Here is a 23,072-nt window from a genome sequence, read left to right on the forward strand (position 1 = left end):
TGCACATTCAAAGTCTCTTTCCTCGTCCTACCTATGTCATTGGCACTTATGCAGACCACAATATAACTCAAACCCTCTGTTTTGTCAAAAATAGGCTGAGACTTTTTTCACTGAAGTGTGGAAGGTTCAGGGTAACCTGATGGCAGTTGAGAGAGTCATGCAGGCATAGATAAGTGAACGTCAAACTTTTTTGTAAAAGTGGGGGAGTTCAAAACGAGGAGGCAGTTGGAGTTTCTTTTTTCTTTTTTTAATAGTGAGATTATATTTACTGAAACAATTGCAGTTTTGTTTCCACATCCACTCCTCTTTTAAAAGCATAGGCCAATAAACCCAATCTTTTACCCTGGCTATATGCCTTAGCTTTGAAGGCTGGATTAATATCCCTATTGCAGTATTGATGTTTTTCATCATTCATGAATTATACAGCCAATTAGTGCCCAGCCACTAGCAATGTTATGCTGTGACCAGGAACTATATTGAGAGTACCTATTTCAGAGTAAGTTTACATCTAGTATGTTCCTGTGATTATTTAGCTTGTAGCTAAAATATATAGTTGGCCAAATGTCAAAAGAATTTAAAGTTATGAAACAGTACAGTCTGACAGCATCTATAAAGAAGATAGTTTATTCAAAACCAGTACATTTGCATTTACAAACCTTTTAGAAGTACTAATGTTGGGAACACCAACAATGCATACCTCTACTTTAAATAGAATATTCAGTCCTCAACAATATGTACTCTAAATGTAGTGGAAAAAAACTTCAATTTTCATTTGCTATTCCTATGCCGTTTATGAGGCAAAACCTGTTTGTTTTGTAAATCATCCTCAACCTGAGCTTCAACTTTGTCACTGCCATTGTTTTGTGTAGGGACAGTCAGTCTGAAAGAAGAACAAGTGTCTTCATTTGAATTTCCCATATTAGTTTCATTTGTGCGCCTTCGTTTGGACTGCGAGACAATAGACGAACTTGGATTTGGCAAAGCAACGATAGTCTCAAATTCACATTCAAGAGGTATTTCATCATTTTGCTGCAAAGATGTAGAGTCATTAGAACTGACAGCTTGTACCTTTTCACATGAGTCCTTGTTATTTTCACAGCTCCCATTAACAAAACCTTCACAAGGCACTTGACTATTTATCATTGCAAGTTCTTCATCTGCAACCCAATTATCAACAATCTTGGAAACTTTGCTCCTAAATTCACCATTTTGTGACAATAAAGCAAGGTTTATAGTATTGACAATTTGCGATTTTTGAACCTTTCCTCGGTCCCTTTGATTGCTCTCATTAGCGCAACCTTCAAAAAGTGCCTGTGTATTTATCATTGCAAGTTCCTCATCTGTAACCCAGTTGTCTTCAGCTACCTTTGAAGTTTGAGACCCGAGATTAATATCAAGGTGACTTTTAACAGTGTCAGATAAAAAGGTAATACCCTTTGGAATGATAATTTGTCCCTTAGTAACCTTTCCTTCCTCATTTTCACTGTGCCCATTTTCCCAACCTTCACGAAGTGCCTGAGTGTTTATCATTGCAAGTTCTTCATCCGTGACCCAATTATCATCTGCTATTTTGGAAACTGCAGCTCTCTTCAAAGAGGAAAGTTTATTAGTTCCAGTTTGAATTGTTTCTTCATGGCTTTGAGGGGTAATACATCTCCTGGGTGGTTTAAATCCTTTCTGTACAGCTGGTGAAACAGAATTGCAAAGAGGAGACAAAGGGGCAGGAGAAGGAATCCGAGACAAAAGACTAAGTTTTTTCTTCTTCAAATTTGCAAGCGAATCATCAGATGTTGTTTTTGTACTACACAATGCAGGTCTGGATGCAAGTTCTACTGATGCTGGAAGTATCTGTGGCTTGCTTTCAGAATTAGATGGAGAAAGCTGGAAAGGGGCGTAAAAAGAAAAACATACATTAGCAATGACCAAATCCATGAAACACTGTCCTGTTAACTTTTAAAAAAACTGATCCAACAGAACCTGTGGTTTAAAAAAAAAAAAATCTCTCAACTTGTAACTCTGCAACTATGGTTTCTCGTTCACCATCCACTTCATTCTTCCCTTGGCAGCACCATCCCATCTAGGGTCTAAGTTCTGAAATTTCCTCCTTAACCCTCTCCTCCTTTAAGACACTTCTTAAAAGCTAATCTTTAACCAAGTTTTTTGCGTCAACTCTCCCAATACATCTTTTCTTTGCTCATTGTCAAATTGTACAATTATATTCCTGCAATAAATCATTGAGACATTTTACTATGGTTAATATCACTATATAAAATGCGTATTCTCTATTAATTAAACTATCTCTGGCACTTTTGAACCTTAAAGATTATCCAAAGAAAGAAGAAACATGCAGCTTTCCTGAGATTACTGAAGTCAGTTTTTGTTTCATGCAGAACATTAGGTCGATGCACCTTTAGGAGACAGGACAGCCACTTAAATCGACCATTAGATCTGGTAGCTTTCAGGCCTTGAGCTGGATCTTGCTCCCAAGTGGCAGTTTATTTCAGTTTTCCAAATTACTACATTTCTAAACAAATGCTCTTTTAAGATATTTTGTTTATGACCATGAATAATCAAATTGGATGACAGAGCAAATAAGCCATTCAATTCAATCAATGCTACATTTATGTTTGTTTTGAGCCTCCTGTTTTCACACCTAAATTTACCATTGTAACCCTATTATCCCAACAAATTTTTATACACTAAATGAATGAGATGTGGGCATCGCTGGCTGGGCCAGCGCTGTTGACCATCCTCAGTTAACCTGGAGAAGGTCCTGGTGAGCTGCTGCAGTTATTTGATGTAGGCAGATCCTGCTGGGGAGGGAGCTCCAGAATTTTGACCCAATAACACTGAAGGAACTGCGATGTGTTTCCAAGTCATGATGGTGAATGGCTTGGAGGGGAACTTGTAGGTAGTGGCGTTTCCATTTCATCATAGAATCCCTACAGTGTGGAAACAGGCCATTCAGCCCAGCAAGTCCACACTGCTGCTCCGAAGAGCATCCCACCCAGACCCATTCCCCTACCCTTGCATTTCCCATATCTAACCGACCTAATCTAAACATCCTTGGACACTATGGGCAATTTAGCACCTACCCTGCACATCTTTGGACCGTGAGAGGAAACCACAGCACCCAGAGGAAACCCATGTAGACATGGGGATAACGTGCAAACTCCACACAGACAGTCACAAGGGTGGAATTGAACTCAGGTCCTTGGCACAGGTAGGCAGCAGTGCTAACCACTCAGCCGCCATGCCGCCCCATATATCTGCCCTCCTTCTCCTTCTAGATGCCAGTGGTTGTGAATTTGAAAAGTTCTGTCTAAGGAGCACTGCAGTATACAGTACACACTGCTGCTAGTGATTGTTCGTGGTGTAGGCAGTGAATGTTTGTGTGGTATCAATCAAGCAGGCTGCTTTGTCTTGGATTGTGCCAAACTTCATTCTGGATAATGAATATTGTTAGAGCTGTACTGATCCAGGTAGGTGGGGAGTATTTGATTACGCTCTGACTTGTACTTTGTGGAAGATGGACATGCTATGAGAAATCAGGAAAAGAGTTACTTGCTGCAGAATTCCTAGCCTCTAACTTGCTCTTGCAGTCACAGTACTTATATAACTAATTCAGTATCTGGTCAATGGTAAAACCCAGCATGATGTTTATAGGGGATTGAGGGATGGTAATACCAGATGAATGTCACATAATATTCTCTCTTGTTGGAGATGGTCACTACTTGGCGCTTGTACGGGCAAGTGTTACTTGCCACTTGTCAGCCCAAACTGGAATACTGTTGAGGTTTTGTATTTGGACACATATTCTTCACTATTTGAGAAGTCGTAAATGATGCTGAACATTGTTCACTGATAATTACACATTGCTATTTACAACCATTTGATGGAGCAAAGGTCAATCATGAAGTTGCTGAAGCTGGTTGGGCCTAGGATACTAACCTGGGAAATATCTGCAGATACGTCCTGGAGCTGAGATGACAGATATCCATCAAACACAAACATCTTCCTTAGCACCAGCAATGACTCTAATCAACAGAATGTTTCCCTCTGAATCCTAGTGATTCTAGTTTTGCTATGGTTCCTTGATGCCATATTACAGTATTCACTTCAATGATTGCCAATGATAGCACATTCCATACTGTCATTGCATTTTTGGGCAGAGATATTTCTTCTGAATGCCCTTGCATTTCTTGGTGATTGTCTTATTTGATAGCCTCTTGGTATGCTCCTACTAAAACAGGAAATATGCTCTCTGTATTCATTCTATCAAAATCCTCTATAATTTTAAAGACCTCTATTAGATCATCCATCAGCATTTCTTCCCTCACCAAGAGAAAAGAGACACAATCTGTCAATCCTTTTCTAGTAAATCACCCAATCATGAAATCATTCATAAATTCATGGTGTCCTCTCCAAGGTCTCTATATCCTTTGTTTTACATGGCAACGAGAACTGTACATAGTCCAAGGTTCAACACAGGTCTAGTATTAACCTTCCTCCTTTTCAATTCTACTCTAGGGAAGAAAAGTAGATTTTTAAAAAAAATGGCCTTTTAGTGCATCACACAATGTCAACCAAGTGCTCTGGCATTACAATCTTTTCAAGTGAATTATTAAATATGAGCGTTAATGCCTACCTGCATTACGTGAATTCAATCCACCTAGAACAATAGTTATTGAGTTTGTTTTCAAATTATGACATGGGGACAGCAAGTCAAATCACCCTCCCTATTCCTGTATTTGCAACATAGTAAAATTAAAATGTTCAATGACCCTCAAAATTGCTCCAATGGTTCCTAAACAGACCTTAAGATTAACATATCAGATGCCAGCTTTATAGCAAAAAAAAATTTATTAATACTGCAATTTACGCAGAGCAAAACTAAAACAAGATAATATAATTAACATACTTTTTATATATTCATTCATGGGAAGTGGGTGCCATTGACCAGGCCAACATTTAAATTACCCTAATTGCCCAGAGGGCAGTTAAGAGCCAAACAGATTGCTTTGGGGCTGGAGTCACATGAAGGCCAGCAGTTTCCTTCCCCAAAGGGCATTAGTGAACCAGGTGTGTTTTTATGACAACTAATAATGGTTTCACGATCATCATCAGACTCTTAATTCCAGATTTTTACTAAACTTAAATTCAACTTCTGCCATGGCAGGATTTGAACCCAGGTCCATAGAACACTGCCTCGGTCTCTGGGTTAAAAGTCTAGTGATAACACTACTAGACTATCACCTTCCTAATTACTGTCTATGATTTAAACCCAATCTTTTTTGAAGATAGCCCCCATTCTCACGTAAGCAGCTAGAACAGTTAATATGATGCACAGTTCCACAGGTACATCGGCTTGCATTTTGCTCGAGTTTTTAAGACACCAGTCAATACAAATAGCATTCAGTTGGTTCTGAGGAATATTCACATTTTTATTATAACTGGAATACTATTCTCCTAATTTTTAATAAGACGATAACAAGAGAATAACTAGAAAATAACCATAACCGTGCCAGCAGATTTTGGAGCCACAGCCTCGTCTAAAAAAACCGTTCAAACATTGGTTTTGGATTCTGTTGTTTCCAATTGCCAGATTGGTCAGGACTGGTCTCCCTGTGGTAGCCCCTTTTAACATCCAAACGTTTGCCAGCCTTTCAGCATAACACCTCGCCAGAGCTGAAACATTTACAGTGTTCTTTGAATAGTAACCAAACCACAGTTAACTTCACAGGCTAGGTCCAATAAAGAACCAGTTTAAAAAGAAAACCAGCTGCTGCTAAGATCTCAATTTTAGTTTATTGAAACATGGCACTTTTAAAAAATTCTAAATTCACTCATTATTATGCTGTCATATTTTCCTATCTCTCTAGTGAAAACCAAAGCTAAAGCTTATAATATTTTTGACATCTGTTTCATTACTTATGGTGTTAACCTGCCGATTCCTTCTAACGTACTTCCAGTCACAGCCTTCTTTATTTTCTTGCTATTCCTGTTAAAGCTTCACTATTCATCTCATGTTTCTCAATTGGTTCCATAGTTCCTTGTTGCCTCCTTAATTGTTTTTTGTCTTTTTTCCCCCCTAATCTATTTGTACTCTGTCGCTGATTATGAACTCTTCTACTATCTGAATGCTTCAAGTCTCTTTCATAACCCTAAAATTGTTCAATTCTGCCTTTATTCATCCACAGTGTTCCAAAAGTATTTAATAGAAAATTTTATTTTTTGTGGAATACTTTTCAGTACTCTCTGCTCAAGTTAAAAACATTTCCACCACCATTTCTCTAGTTGTCGTTTGCCAATAGTTGCCTACTTCATTTCACCAAGTTCAATTCTTAGCCTCTCAAAAATAAGCTTTTCCCTAATCTATTTGAAGTAACTCCACAGAGACTGGTGTTCCATCACCAAGTCATCCTTTATTTGCTCATAGAAAGTTCTTGACACTGATCCAGCTCTGGGAAAGAACAGACCCTCTGACACTCCCCGATTGTGGCTGTTAATCTGGTAGAATCAGGGAACTCATTCTATGAGATCCACTTGGCTGACCAATCACTGCAATATTAACTTGTTTTTTTGTTTTCTACCATCTTCTTAAAATGTTTTACATTAGGGTCACTAAAACCTAGGCACTTCTGTACTTTCAGTTCTCTTACCTAACCTGGTGCATTCTTTAGCAGCAAATTCAACAGAGAATCTTTCTTTGTTGAATTTTTCACATATTGGGCTCGAAAAGAATCCTGTAGACATTGTTAGAATTCATCTTTTTATCCTCATTACCTATCACTTTTGTTGAATTAATATCAGGGTAGTTGAGATCTTCTTGATTATTACTGTGTGTTCTGTTTTTTTAAATGGAATCCACTAACTTGTCTACCTCTAACTCGCTTCCAAAAGATGGTCTGTAGACTATGCCTTTGAAGATGTGATGGGATCCTTGATAACCTTTATTTCTATCCATATGAATTTTACTGATGACTGCATATCTTTCTTCTACTCACATGAACAAGGAACAAGAGTAGGTCTGCTCTGCCATTCAATAAAATCTGACTTTAACCCCAGCTCTATGTTCTTGTCTGGATAATCTTACAAACTCTTGGCAATCAAGAAGCTACTTGGACATTAAAAATATTTAAAGATTCTGAATCCACTGCCTTTGAGGAAGAGAACTCCAAAAATTTCCTACCCAGAGTCACTGCTGCTTTAAATAGACACCCCTTTATTTTTAAACTATGACCTGATAAACTATAAACTGATTTTTTTTGACAAGAGGAAACGTTCTTTCAAAATCCGCCTGATCAAGTCCTCTCTTTACGTTTCAATTAAGTCACCCCTGGCTCTTCTAAACTCCAAAAGATACAATCGTAGCCTGTCTAGCCCTTCCTCATAAGGCAATCTGCACATTCCAGTAGACCTTCTCTGAACTGTTATCCCAAATAAGTGCAGCTACTCACCTCCCCGTTTTCCCTCTCTACCTTTTTATAATGTGCTAGACTTGGTAATATTTAATTCCCTGTCTTGAATTTTCTTTGCAAAGTTGCGGTAATTCCTATTATGTCTGGGGGCTCCCAACGCATGGTTAATTCTAGATCTCTTATGAATACTGTGTGCATTATTTGTGCAGGCATTGTAACTCATTTTAACAGGATCTCCTCTCACTGTATGTTTAATGATCTTTTTAGATCCCTGTTCCAAAACTCAACACTTGTCATCAACATCCTGTGTTGTCCTGCCATTTTGTGTTTAGACTGCTTATGATTATTGCCAATACTGGTTTAAAACCTGTCACCTTTCCACTGGGACATTTGTCTAATCCTGTTTCAAGTGGAGCCAACCCCAACTGTACAGGTTCTTCCTATCTCCACAGTATCTTTAAAAGGAATCCCTCTTTGCCACAACTTTCCTTTAGCTACATGATAATTCTCCTGATCTATCTATCCCAATTCCAATTTGTGCATGGCTCATGTAATAATTCACAGATTAAATCTCTAAAGGAACTGCTTTATAATTTAAAGCCTAACTTGCAATTCTTTCAGCAATAGCACCATCCTATTCTTACCTTTGTCATGTGTTGCAACATGAATTACGGCAGTTATTTAATAAGCATAATATATCCTGGAATGAATTTCTTTTGTTTCAAATGCTTGTTGGATATGTTGATCATACTAGTTACTTTATTTCATTATATAAAAATTTCATCAGTCTACAAGTGTTTTTGAGGAACAGCTCGTAAATAAAACAAACTCAAAGTGAAATCTGTTTGTGATATAGGGATATTTTAGTAGAATGCATATACACGTACCGGAGTGCTACTAACTGGAACAAAGCCCGTTTTCCTTTGAGTAGGAGTAAGTAGGTCAGAACCAAACTCTCTGGATGTCCTTAGAGCATTTACTGTTTCAAGCACAGTCATCACCCTTTCCTCAGTATTCTTAATGAAACTTTGTAGATTCTGTAACAAGATGTTAAGAATACATAAATTGGAAAACCTTTTATAAAGAGCACTTTATTTTCAAAGGTGGTGGAAGAGATGCGAATTAAGAATAAGCTTCTTCAATTGCTTAGTTGGTTCCAACTCTATAAAAGCTGATCTAAGGCAGCTATGGTGTTTAGTGAGAAAATCAAAAAAAAAGTTAACATGCAGGTTCAGTTGGCAGTGAGGAAGGCAAATGCAATGTTGGCATTCATTTCAAGACGACTAGAATACAATTGCAGGAATGTACTGCTGAGACTGTACAAGGTCCTGGCGTAAGACGTTTTTAGAATATTGTGAGCAGTTTTGAGCCCTGTATGAAAGGATGGATGTGCTGGCATTGGAACGAGTCCAGATGAGGTTCACAAGAATGATTCTAGAACTGAAGGGTTTATCATGAGTGGTTGAGGACTCTGGGTCTGTAGTTGATGGGAGTTTAGAAGGATGAAGGGGGATCTCATTGAAACTTACAGAATATGGCAGTGTTTGGATAGTGTGGACATGGGAAAGATGTCTCCATCAGTAGAAGAGACAAGGACCTGGGGCACAGCCTCACAGCGAAGGGACAGCCCTTTAGAACTGAGATGGTAAGGAACTTCTTCAGCCAGAGAGGGTGGTGAATCTGTGGGACTCTGTCTCAAAAGGCTGCGAGGAGGCCAAGTCCATGGAGTATATTTAAAGCAGAGATAGCTAGGTTCTTGATTAGTAAGGAGATCAAAGGTTTTAGGGTGAAGCAAGGAGAATGGGGTTGAGAAACATATCAGCCATGGTTGAAAGGCAGTGCAGACACGATGGACCAAATGGCTTAATTCTGCTTTTATATGGGATAATTCTGCTTTTATATTTTGGGAAGGCAGCAACGCAATCACTAATTGAAGTCCATGTTTTTGTCCAAGAGAGGAAAAACCAGCAGCCAATTGTCTGGTGGCTGTACCATTCTTTACCCATGAAGGCGTTTTATTGCCACCCCAGCAACATTGCTCATCTTTACTTCAAACATTCTGTACACAACACGCTAAATTTAAAATCCCCTCAGTCTTTAAACCTCTCCTTGGTTTCAGCTCAACCTACACTAGGTTCACCATCTCTCACTGAGCAAACTGTTTCTCTTATGACAACAAGGTGTAGAGCTGAATGAACACAGCAGGTCAAGCAGCAGAGGAGCAGGAAAGCTGACGTTTCGGGTCTAGACCCTTCTTCAGAAATGGAGGAGGGGAGGGTGATTCTGAAATAAATAGGGAGAAAGGGGGAGGCGGATAGGTGGAGAGGAGACAGACAGGTAGAGATCCACTGAGGTCTTTCCGGAGGGTAACTTCTTCAAGGTAGGCGACCACCTATCTTCTCCTTTATCCATCTTCTATCCGCCTCCTCCTTTCTCCCTATTTATTTCAGAATCCCCTTCCCCTCCCCCATTTCTGAAGAAGGGTCTAGACCCGAAACATCAGCTTTCCTGTTCCTCTGATACTGCTTGGTCTGCTGTGTTCATCCAGCTCTACACCTTGTTGTCTCTGTTTCTCTTATGTGTCTTTTGTCCCTCCACTCCATTTCATGTTCCCAGATCTTCAAATCACATCCTCTTGATCTTGATCAAGGTTTTGATGATCACTTTTTAGCTCAGCTCACCTTTCTAACTCTTATTTGTATAGTGGGATTATATTAAATGCATTGCACAATTGCAATTTGTTGATGCAAGTAAGTGGAACAAGCTGGGAAAATTTCTTGTTTTGTATATGCATTCACTTGGTTCAGTGAAAAAAATAAAATGATACATTTTGTCAGAGATACTGTCTGTCGAATCCTTGAAGTATTCTGTACAAGTCCTCCTATTTAAATGGAAAGTTTATTTTATTCATTCATGGAATGTGGATTTTGTTGGCTTGGCCAGCGTTTATTGCCCCACCTTTGTTGCCCTTAAAACAGTGGGTATCCTTGAGAAAGTGCAGTTAGTAAACCCTTCCATCATCGACTGAGAGTAGATTGATGGGGCAGTAATTGGCTGGATGGGATATGTCCTGTGTGTGGACGGGGCATACCTGGACAATTTTCCATTGTCTAATAAATGCCAGTGTCATAACTATACTGGAATAGCTTCACTAGTTCTGGAGCACAATGTTTCAAAACTATTGCTGGAATGTTGTCAAGGTGCACAGCCTTTGGATTATCCAGGGGCTTCAGCTGTTTCTTGATATCATGTAGAGTATAGCTCAGTGGTTAGCACTGCTGCTTCATAATGCCAGGGACCTGGCTTCAATTCCAGCCTTTGGCGACTGTCTGCGTGGAGTTTGCACATTCACCCTGTGTCTGTGTGGGTTTTCTGAGTGCTCTGGTTCCCTCCCACAGTCCAAAGATGTGCAAGTTAGGTGAATTAGCCAACGGAAATGCAGGGTTACAGGGACAGGTGAAATGTTCTTTGGAGGGTTGGTGTAGACTTGATGGGCCAAATGGCCTGCTTCCACACTGTAGGGATTATTTTCTTACCACATTGGCTCAAGACAGGCATCTGTGATGCTGGAGACCTGTGGACAGGACCTAGATGTATCATCCACTTGGCACTGGTGACTGAAGATTGTTGTAAATGCTTCAGCTTTATCTTTTGCACTGATGTACTGGGCTCTCCCATCATTGTGGATGAGAATGTTTGCAGACCCACATCCTCCAGTGAGTTGCTTAATTGTCCATCACCATTCACGACTGGATGTGGCATCACTACAGAGCTCAGATCTGATCATTTGGCTGTGGAATTGTTTAGCTCTATTACAGGTTGGTTTGCTGTTTGGTATGTGTTATAGCTACACCATGTTGATACTACATTTTAAATATGCTTTGTACCACCTTCAACAAACTTCATTGAACCAGGACTTCAACACAATATAGTTTCAAATATAAGTGTTAATACCACCACCATAACAGCAAGGTAACGAATTTGTTTTTATTATATATTCAGGCTCACTTATCCCATATCAATACCTTTCCTTCACACAAGTGCATAATTTATGACATTGTTGTCAGTAATTTCTATCTTTATATGTCTAAATATCAAAGCTTTAAAATGCTTGGAAGGATTTTTAGACTTTGCTGGGATGAACTGCATACTAAAAGGAGCAGTGTTGGGTTGAACAAATTGTTAAACTGACTGAATAAGAGGGTATATTGAGAACATTGATAAAGCTTAGTGTTGTGTCTGTCTGGAAGGCTACAAATAAGCAAGTCCTTAACGATATTGCAAGATCATTGTAAACACCAGATGTTGTCTGGTAGCATCAATCTGCTTGACCACTGCCACGAGAAATTGAAAATTTATTATATTATTTAAGAATGGGATAAGACTATGAATCCACCTGGTGCGCAATACATGAAATAGACCAGAAGGTTAATATTCAGGGAGCTAGTCAACCTCTTGTCACTCTAGACATGAGCAGAGAGTTAACCTTTCAGTGTGTTGTACTGATGTACTTAGTCTTTGTACTGATGAATATTTCAGTGTAAAACTACAAGTCAGCTTTCAATAGGAAAAAAAATCTTACTATACTGCAAGATTATTATAACAAATAGCGATTTTCAAATATTCTACCTGCACAGAAAGTTTTAGTTCAGTGTACTTTTTCCGCAGATGTCCTTCTTTTGGATTTGCAGAGAAATTGGAAAGATCCCCAGTGGATAGTATAGGAATACCCATGTAACTACTTGATGTCCACTGTAAATTGCTTGCACCAACTAAGACACCTGGTTTGATGATATCTTCCAAAGCCAGCTGACTTAAACCTCCCCAAATCTTTACAGCCACCAGATCCTGATTCTCGTCAGCCAGGTACACAGTTGTAGGTGCATCTGCAACAGGATGTAAAGGATACATTAATTAGCACTTTAAAGCTCCCTTATCTTGCTTCTTGGAATTTGATAACTTTCATGTTCAAAAGCCCGATGCACCACCAGTTAAGGTGGAATTGGGAGGAATTGGGAATAAATTTCCTTCATTGCGTTTGTGCTGTCATGTATGCTGAATATTCTAGCAGTTTAAAATGTTACAACCTATTTGATGCCAAATTACAAGTTTGTTGTGAGATAAGTGTAAAATTTGGGAGGTGTCACTGCAAGCACCCTAGTTCTAGATTCTTCCATAAGACATGTTTCCGGGTCCTGAAAGACTCCATCCTAGGACCTTAAAAAAATGGCTAGATTGGTGATTTATTGGTTTTAATTTTACAAAATTCCTATGATACAGGGAAAGTTCCATTAGACTGGGAAATAGCAAATATAACTTCTTTATTCAAAAAGGGGATACAAGAAAGCAGGAGACGACAGGCCAGTTAGTTTAATATCTGAGCTCTGCAGACCTCACCATTTAGATACCTTTTTTATTCTTACTGCAATAAATGGTCAATTTCACATTTTTCTACATTTGACTCATTTGTCTCATCTTGTTCACTTATTTAACTGATCTATGTCCGCTTGTAGCTTCATGTCCTCTTTGCAACCTACTTCAACTATCTTTGTGTCATCGGAAATCTAGACATGATATCTTCAATACCTCATCTAAGTCATTTATTAAAATAGTAAGAAGTTGAGGCACTAGCAGTGATCCCTGTGGCACATGGTTTGTTACATCAGGGCAACCAGAAAATGACCCATTTATGTCCCTTCTTTGTTTCTTGTTAGCTAGCCAACGTTCAATTCATGCCAATGTGTTACTCCTTACATCATGAGCACTTAATTGCAGCAACAACTTTTGATAATCCAGTTCAGAACACCCATCTTTATCCACATTATGTTACTTTCTCAAAAAATTCTAATAAAATTGATTCAACATGATTTCCCCCTTTCTCTTTCACAAATCAGTTTGACTGTCCCTGAATACCTTGAATTCCTGTAAGTGCCCTGCTATAGTGTGTTACATCATGGCTTACAACAACTTCCCTAGCAAGCTAACTGGCCTGTAGTTTCTGCTTGCTGTCTCCCCTCCCATTTTGAATAATCTTTTGAGACATCCAACATTTCCACTCTAATAAAACTTTACTTCATCTAGGGACATTTGAGAAATTAAAACCGACGCATCAACTATCACACTAGCCATTTCTTTTAAAACCTGAGGATGAAGTCCATCAGGACCTAGGGACTTGTCAGCCTTCAGCTGCATGTTTGCTCAGTGTCATTTCCCTTGTGATTGTAATTTTTTTTCTGAGTTGCTCCCTCTTTTCCAATTCCACACTTGCAACTGTTTCTGGAATGTTGCTTGTATCCTCTAAAGTGAAGGTTGATAGCTTTCCCTCTCACTAAATTTTCCCTACTTATTAATAGAGTCATAGTCATACAGCACGGAAACAGATCCTTCGGTTCAACCAGTCCATGCTGAACATAATCCCAAACTAAACTGGTCTCACCTACCTGCTCCTGGCCAATATCCCTCCAAACCTTTCTTTTTCATACATCCATCCAAACTTTTACATGTTGTAATTGTACCGGCATCCACCACTTCCTCAGGAAGCTCATTCCACATGCAAACCACCCTCTGTGTAAAAACTTTGCCTCTAATGTCTTTTTAAAATCTCTCTCCTCTCACCTTAAAAAGGTGTCCCCTCGTCTCGAAATTTCCCATTTAGGGAAAAGACAACTACTATTAACTCTATCTATACCTCTCATTATTTTATAAACTTCTATAAAGTCACCTCTCAAACTCCTACGCTCTAGTGAAAAAAGTCCTAGCGTATCCAGCCTTTCCCTATAACTCAAACCTTCCATACCCAGCAACATCCTGGTAAATCTCTTCTGAACACTCTCCAGCTTGGTAATATCCTTCCTATAACCAGGTGACCAGAAATGGACACAGTATTCCAGAAGAGGCCTCACCAATGTCCTGTACAACCTCAACATAACATCCCAACTCCTATACTCAAAGGACTGAGCAACGAAGACAAGTGTGGCAGACACCTTTTTACCATTCTGTCATATGTGATGCAAACTTTAAAAAAATTATGTACCTGCACCCCAGGTCCCTCTGTTCTACAACATTAGCCAAGACCCTACCGTTAATTGCATAAGCCCTACCTTTATTTTGTCGTCTTTTTGTCAATCGTTGCAGTTTCTTAAGCTGTGTCAATCTTCTGACCTGCCACCCATCTTTGTACAATTAAATGCATTTTCTGTGAATTTGTTAACATTTTAGTTACTCATGGATTGGGGAGGGGAGGTTCATCCATCCTCTTGGGTTCTTCTTTCTTGTTGGCATGCAACTATTCAGTGAATTTGGAAAAATCCTCTTCAATATTTCCCTTTGCATCTCTATTGACCTTTCCACTGAACCAATTTGCCAGTTTACTACAGCTAGCTCTGTTTTCATGATTACCATTATTTCAGTTTAAAATACTAGTCGAGAACCCATTCCTTCTCCATTAAACTAAGTGCAATATTGAGTTTTATTATGAGCGTTACTACCAAGTTGGGCCTTCACTATGAGGTACAAACAGAAACTGGAGAAATTCAGCAGGTCTGGCAGCATCTGTAGAGAGAAAGCAGAGGCAATGTTTCAGGTCCAGCGATTCTTCATCAGAACCGTTCGCTATGAAGTGATCAATTAATGCTCTCTTGTTGCACAATACCAGCTCTAGCATAGCCTGATTTGTTATGGGCCAGGCCAAACCCCCTCAAAACATGTCAATGAGAGAGCCTGGACCCTAACTTTTTCATATTTTAAAGCCAAGTGCCAGGTGTTACGTTCTGGATGCAATTCGATTAGTCAGACTAACAGGCTTGAAGCAAAACGCAATTTATTCATACACTATAGACAAAAATAAAAAAAAAAGAATTGGCTTAACTGCCACTATCAAAAAACTTAAAATAATAAACTATTTATTAACTGCTCCAATATGGTAATATGCCATGCCCCTTTAAATGTTTATCACTGCTCCAATGTGGATTTTCCTGCAAGTAACTGCTCCTGGTCCACTTTGCCATATCCCATTTTATCTTATTGAAATTCATTCCAATTCAAAACGTTTACTTCCAGTCCATCTTTGTCCTTATCCATTTATTACCTTAAATCTTACCAAAATATGGTTACCACCACCAAAACGAATCACCCTACTGCCACATCCACCACTTGTCCAGCTTCCTTTCCTAAAATTAGGTCCAGCAGCAGTCCTTCCCTTGTAGGACTTTCTATATGCTGGGTTAAAAACCTCTCCTGGCCACATTTTAAGAATTCTACCCCCCTCTAAGCCTTTCACACTTTGGGGATTTCGTATCGCCTATTATTACTCCATTATTTTTACACTTCTTTGCAACATGGCTACATATGTCGTTCTGTCTCTCCCTGATTATTTGGAGATCTATAGTACAAACCTCAAAGTGTCTGTCACTTTTTTTTTTATTTTTAAGGTCTACCCATATGGCCTCATTTGAGGAACATTTGAAGATATTCCTTCTTACTATGGTAATTTGTTCCTTATTCGATATTGTGACATCACTTCCACTTTTACAACCGCCATCTTACCTAACAATTCTATATCCGAGAATGCTCAGCTGCCAGTGTGTCCCTCCATCAATCATGTCTTCTTGATAGCAATGATATCACATCCCCATGTGCTAATCAACATCCTCAACACTCTGCCTTACTCAAGACTCTGCATTAAAACAGATGTCATCCAGGCTTGCCATTCTCCTTGTACCTTTACTCAACTATATTCGCAGTCTCCTAGACTGCTATGATTGCTTTTCTATTTTCGTCTCTGCGTTCCTCTATACCTCCGTTCTGTATCCCATCTCCCAAATTACTTTGAAATCCCACCAACCACACCAGTAGACAGCTGAATCAAATCAAAAGAAGCAGATAAACTAAGTAATTAAAAAAAACTAAAATAATTGATGTCATAATAATTTTAGGTAATTAAATAAAACATGACAGGGCACAGAGAGCTGTGATTGCATAATATGGAAGCTTTGGAGTTCAGAGAGAAAGCCAAATATGCCTTGAGTGTCTGAAATTCCTCAAGTTGCAATCAGTTGCTTGGCTGGACTCTGAACTTTAGACAGTAATGGTCATCAGGGAAGGGGAAAGTTACCTGAACCCTGTTCCAGGAGGCAGTCAATCCCCTTAAGCTAATTGGCACTTCAAAATTCATTGCTGGTTAGGGTTGGGAGGTACGACTAAGTCAGGCATTTCTCTCTCTGCAGAGACTGCCTGCCCTGCTGAGTATTTCTTGCATTTTCTCCGTTTCAGAATTCTAGCATTTGTAGTTCTTTAAAAGTAATCTCTTTACCAAAATAGTCATTCAGTATCCAAGGATACTGATACAACTGGGAAGCTTGCAAAATATTGGACTATCCTGAGAAATTAAGTTAAAACTGACTGAAATAACGTGACCAATGAAATACAGGTAACACACATTAACAAAGTAAGTTAGGAACATGTTATGCAATCATGGTACAAGAGTTTGCTATATATTTGATGTGGTAGGAAATGATGGCAGTGATAACCTCCACAAAATTAAGTCTGAAAGCAATTCCATATAAAAGTAAGTTTAAACATTTTTTTTTCAAAAGCCAGCAGACCAAACAATTGCAGCAAAAGGTGAGAGCCAATATTTGCAGACCCTCTATGGTTAAACGACCACAGTAATAGAACTCGTCTCTTCCATTGGTCTGTAATTACTAGAACAGAGAAAACAAACTCAAATTTTACAAGAAAAGTCTTGCGAGGGAATCAATACATCATACAGTAGAATAGGTTTTCCAATTCAATCGTATTGTATTTGTATTGTTATTTTGAGACATTTGAAGACGCCTTACCCACTGAATCTCTTCATTTGTGTTTATCAAGAATGGGGCAAACATCAGAAAAATTCCAACATGCTGGTTGAAATGGTCTTGAAATAAAACTACGAATAATCATTTACATTTTTTCAAGATTTGTTTGCAGCCTTTTGCTAATTGAGTGTTTTTTTAAAATTAGGACACATTTTAATATATAGCAAACATATCTAGAATTAAAGTTAATACACAAACTTTTTCTTTATCAGGTCATTTCATTAAAAGCTATAAAAAGGTACTTCAAGATGTACATAAATATTAATCTGAAACATGAAGTTTATTATAAGTTATTCGAATAACCCACAATTTTACTTAATAAACCACCACCAACACATGCTACCCTTGCTTTCCTCTTGACTCTCATCCAAGCCTGAAGATGGACATTCAGTTATTATGTTTTACTGGGAATTTGGAAGTTCTGGAAACAACTCTAATTTTTACTTAACCAAATAATCAATCTTGAAAACTGTTCTACCCCATCAGGAATCACCTGGTTCCATAAAAATGAAAATAAACGAATTGGCCTTCTTCAATTTCAAGCTTTAAACCTGATAAAACTATTCCCATTATGTAGTACCTGATTTTCCCAAAACGTGGATCACATATCCTGCTAGGTCCACCTCTTTGCAGAAGGCTCTAAAGAATGGATCAAGGAGCATTCCATAGGTCACTGCCTGCCTAGGTTGATAGAGTTTTCCCAACACTTCGGGAGATGGCTGCAACAAATAACAAAATATATTGCAAAATATCAACACATTTACAGATAAAGAAGACTTGTTAAATTTCTCAAATGCCAATCCAGATTGGTTATAGATTCCGCATTGCAACATCCTATTGGCTCTTAAATGAATTGAGGGTTTTTACTTTTCTGCACTATTTAGAAGTCTGTTCTATGTAAATGATCACCCCACGTGGAAGGAAAATTTGGGACAACGTCAAGAAGTTATTGTTTACTAATTTGAACCTGTGGCCGCACGTCCTATTCGAAGCTCTACTTCAACTTGATTTTTAAAATTCACTATTTCCATGGAATTTATCTTAGATACGTATAACATTATCACAGTATGTTAAAATGCTGGAGGGCACATGGCTAACTGCATCTTTGGTTCAAAAATGCAAATTGAGTAATCAGCTCGGTTATCAAGCATGTGAGTTCAATACCCATTCACACAGCATATCCATGTATTTTCTTCATAGTATTTTATCCAAGAGTACAAAATAATGACAAAGTCGAATACTATGAATGATAGAAATCTATAAAAAAAAGGTTATCTATTCAGTATGTCAAGCAGCATTTGCAGTAGGAAGAAAAGAATTAATGCTTTGATTCGCCGATTCTCATCTGTTAAAAATGTAACCGTTTTTATGCAAGTGCAGTGGGTGGGAAGTAAAGAACAAAAAAGGGATTTCTATGGTAGGTTGAAAGGCAGGAGTGATGAAGTAGGTAGTGATGGGACCATTCGATTTGATATCAGATCTGAAGCATGGTGGGGGGAGAAGATGCATTTGGTGGTGGAATTGCATTGGAGATGACAGAAATGGGGTTAAGAATGATCATTCAAATGTGGAGGCTGCTGGGGTGGAAGATAGACATGACCCAAACTTGTGTGGGGAAGGACGGGGAAGGAAGAAATGTTGAAAGAGAGCAGCAAAGCACAGGAATTGGGACGGGAAGAGCTGATGGCCGCATTAGCCCCAGTGGGCTGAAATCTTCAAAGACGACATAAAGCAAACAGTGATTTTTTTTTTAAACTCAGAAGAGATTAAAAAAAGCACTGGATAAACCAGAAGAATTGTATAGGGGCCTGACAAGAAGCAGGGTGTGAGGAATGTAATTGAGATAGCAGAGACTGGCTTCCAGCCTACACACAAATGGAAACAGAAACTCAAGACAGGGAAGAGAAGACTAATACATGGAATATGGGGAGTTGAAGGAGAGAAGCTGTTGGAAGAAAAGTTGATGACATTTCCCAATCTGAAACAACAGCAGGACTTCAATGTACTGCAGAAAGAGATAATAGAGGGGAGAAAGATAAAACCATGAATGGCAGGGTCAAACTCTCAGTTCCGATGAAAGGTCAAGAATTGAAACATTAACTGTTTCTCTCTATAAAGGCTATTTCCAGCAGTTTTTATTCTAATTTCAGGTTTCCAGTGTGTGGTCAGAGTATTTTCGTTTTGCATCATAATTACAGTAAAAATGTATTTTCACTGGAATGCTTTTTATTTGCAGTGAAAATGAAAAGCTAACTGTACAATTTTTTTTTATTCATGGAATGCTTTTCTTTTATGGGTACTGGTGGTAGACGCTTAAAGTATTTCTTGTATTGGAAGAATTGAAAATGTTTTACCTACACCAATCTGCTCAAAAAATCCCTCTTAGATGCTTCTTTTCAAGGCTGAAAGGACTAGGTTTTTTTTTAAACAGTCTTTCATAATAAGTTTGACCTCTAACACAAAAGATTGTTTATTGGAGGTAGTGAAGTGACCAGATCTGAAATCAGTACTCGAGATATGTTCTGAACAGAGTTAGTTTCACCACAATATTAAGAGGATCAAATATTTATTACATTCAAAATAAGTACTTCACAATATTTAACAGAATTGGGTATATCAGTCCTGTGCATCAAGCCATCAAGTTTTTGATTCTGAATTATGTAGTTTTTCTCTTCCACATTTGTCAGCCTAAAATGTTCAAATAATCAAGATGTTTTATAACTTAAACTATAAATCTACGAGACAAAAAACCTTTAATTACTCTTGACAACAAATATTACCAAGAGGTCTATTGTTTTCGACTGTTTGTTTCCGTTATTGTTTAATTTACACAGGAAGAACTTCATGCAATATGCTCAACAAAGAACATGAAATACACTTTCAATTCAATTCGTTTTAATTATCTAATTTACCTGCAGTTGTCGGTATCTAGTTTTCTTTGTAGCAGTCAACTGCAAATCAGCATGGTTTAACCGATTCTTGTATGATGAGGTTGTCAAATAATGGATATGATACCTTGAACCCTCCATCAGGAGGCAATGTAGTTCAGCAACTGGGCGCCAGATATTTAACATGTAAACTATTTTGGAAGAAAAATGAGTGAGCTTCTATATGAAAGTTCACAAAATAAAAATATTTTAGTATATATGAGGATAAAGTTACATGAATCTATATGTTCTAAGAAAATATCAACAATATTATATTTCTTTTGCACCAGCTAAAGCAGCAAATGACATCACAATGGACCGTGCAGGAAAGAAATCAAAATGGTAGAAGGCCATTTTCAACCATCCAGACTGCGCAGGTCCTCTGAAGAGCAATCCAGTCAGTCCAATTACCCCATTTTATCTCTCCCATACACTAGTACAGATATTTGGATTGCATCTGGGGTATTTAGATATACATAGAAGAACAAGAAAATTACATCAATATCCTCAATAATAACCCCTTTATCTAACATAAAACTAAAAACGACCAGGAAAGTATAATTGTGTCAAGGTGCATGCCAGATTCTTTATTTCAAGATAAGTAGGCTCATCCATCTAACAACAAAAAAAAGTCAAGGAACTCAGCTGCTCAAAATCAGAAACACAAACAGAAATTGCTGGGAAAACTCGGTAGGTATGGCAGCATTGGTGGCAAGAAACCACAGTTAACACTTTGGGTCCAGTGACTCTTCTTCAGAACTGATTGTAGCTAGGAAAAGGTTGGTAGATATGCTTAACATCGGGTGCAGGAGGAGTAGGAGCAATCAATAGAGCCGAGAGACAGACAGAAACATTGTTGGGCAGACAAAGGAATGGGTAAAGTTCAACCTGGGAGAATCAACAGCAGCTATGTGGACCATTAGCAACTGACAATGGGTTGGCTATGGTAGCAGCCCATGTGATGACTAGGGCCAGGCATGTGGGGGTTGGGGTAAGGACATAGAAGGTTTCCAAGCCCTAAAATTATTGAACTCAATACAGTCCTGAGGGTCGCAAAGCAGAAACTGAGATGCTGTTCTTCCATCTTGTGCTGAGCTTCACTGCAGCAGGCCTGAGACAGAGATGTTGGCCAGAGAACATGTGAATAACTGAAGTTGTGAAAGTCTCAACTATTTTTTTTCCCTAGATGTGGAACTGATGAAATAAGTTTATGCAAGTTGCTATTTCAAGCACTCAAAAGTACATTTACTTCAGTTTAAAGGGCTAAATGCATTTTGATTTTCACAAAAAAGCTCCTGGTTATTGAAAAAAGAACTTACTTTGGAGAAAAATAAAACATTTAGACATTATTTTAATAGGGGTGTTGTGGAGAAAATAAAATATCTAAAAAGAAAATAAAACAAAAAGTAAAATGATGTGGATGTTGGAAATTCGAAACAAAAATAAAAATGTGGGAAAAAACCCTGCAGGTCATAAAGCACTTGTCTGGTGAAATAGGTTTCTGATGAAATGGTAATCAACTTGAAATGCAATCTCTCTTATAAACTAAGCAAAAACCAATGTCTGAACAGGTAGGTGGGTGTGAAAAGAATAAACTAGTTAACCCATCCACTTCTTACCAATTAGTCTCTCTGGTAGGGAAAGGCGGACCACCTATTAAGGATCTATTCCTAGTACTGGATTTTAAAAGGGTTAACATTTTAGAAAGAGAACATTATATATTTGATGTCAGTGTGGCCCTCTCCTCATTGGGCTATCCAAATACTGTTTCAAAAACAAAAAAAAAACACCCTCCTGGACACACTCAATAAATCGCTCCTCAACCAGACCCCCGGCACCAAGGGAGTTCCAGTCAATGGTTGGGTCAAGGATAGTTAAAATCATCGACCACAACAACCCTGTTATTTTCATGTCTTTCCAGAATCTGACCAGATGTATCTTCATCTATGCCCTACTAGGAGTTGGAAGGTCAGCAGTACAATCCCAGCATTGTGACTGCACCCTTTCTATTCCTGAGCTCTATCCATAATGCCTCACTGCAAGATCCCTCCAGGGTGACCTCCCTCAACACAGCTGCGATATGCTCCCTAACCAGTAATGCAACTCCCATCTCTTTTGCTTCCTCCTCTGTCTCATCTAAATCATCAGTATCCTGTAATGTTAATCCCGTTTACTAAAGAAGTTGAATCTCTTGTCAAGAGGAAGAAGGAGGCTTATGTAGAGATGAGGCGTGAAGGCTCAGTTAGGGCGCTTGAGAGTTACAAGTTAGCCAGGAAGGACCTAAAGAGAGAGCTAAGAAGAGCCAGGAGGGGACATGAGAAGTCTTTAGCAGGTAGGATCAAGGAAAACCCTAAAGCTTTCTATAGGTATGTCAGGAATAAAAGAATGACTAGAGTAAGATTGGGGCCGGTCAAGGACAGTAGTGGGAAGTTGTGCGTGGAGTCCGAAGAGATAGGAGAGGTGCTAAATGAATATTTTTCTTCATTATTCACACAGGAAAAAGACAATGTAGTCGAGGAGAATACTGAGATACAGTCTATTAGACTAGACGGGATTGAGGTTCATAAGGAGGAGGTGTTAGCAATTCTGGAAGGTGTGAAAGTAGATAAGTCCCCTGGGCCGGATGGGATTTATCCTAGGATTCTCTGGGAAGCTAGGGAGGAGATTGCAGAGCCTTTGGCCTTGATCTTTATGTCGTCATTGTCTTCAGGAATAGTGCCAGAAGACTGGAGGATAGCAAATGTTGTCCCCTTGTTCAAGAAGGGGAGTAGAGACAACCCTGGTAATTATAGACCAGTGAGCCTTACTTCGGTTGTGGGTAAAGTGCTGGAAAGGATTATAAGAGATAGGATTTATAATCATCTAGA

At 38.6% G+C, this 23,072-nt stretch overlaps 1 protein-coding gene across 2 annotated transcripts in view; it reads right to left on the reverse strand.

Annotated features, from left to right (window-relative positions):
- Nucleotides 1-642: 642 nt before the first annotated feature.
- The window catches only part of brca2 (BRCA2 DNA repair associated), a 111,611-nt gene continuing 89,181 nt past the window's right edge, over nt 643-23,072 (reverse strand). For both annotated transcript variants that reach the window (XM_048598205.1, XM_048598206.1), the window contains 5 exons: nt 20,191-20,357; nt 17,859-17,997; nt 12,051-12,307; nt 8,309-8,458; nt 643-1,881 (listed from right to left, as the gene is read on the reverse strand). In XM_048598205.1, the coding sequence (XP_048454162.1) occupies nt 769-1,881; nt 8,309-8,458; nt 12,051-12,307; nt 17,859-17,997; nt 20,191-20,357 (1,826 nt within the window). In that variant the 3' untranslated portion in view covers nt 643-768. The remainder of the gene's footprint in view (nt 1,882-8,308; nt 8,459-12,050; nt 12,308-17,858; nt 17,998-20,190; nt 20,358-23,072) is intronic.

Source organism: Rhincodon typus, chromosome 6, assembly GCF_021869965.1.
Source record: "Rhincodon typus isolate 14 chromosome 6, sRhiTyp1.1, whole genome shotgun sequence".
NCBI lineage: Eukaryota > Metazoa > Chordata > Chondrichthyes > Orectolobiformes > Rhincodontidae > Rhincodon > Rhincodon typus.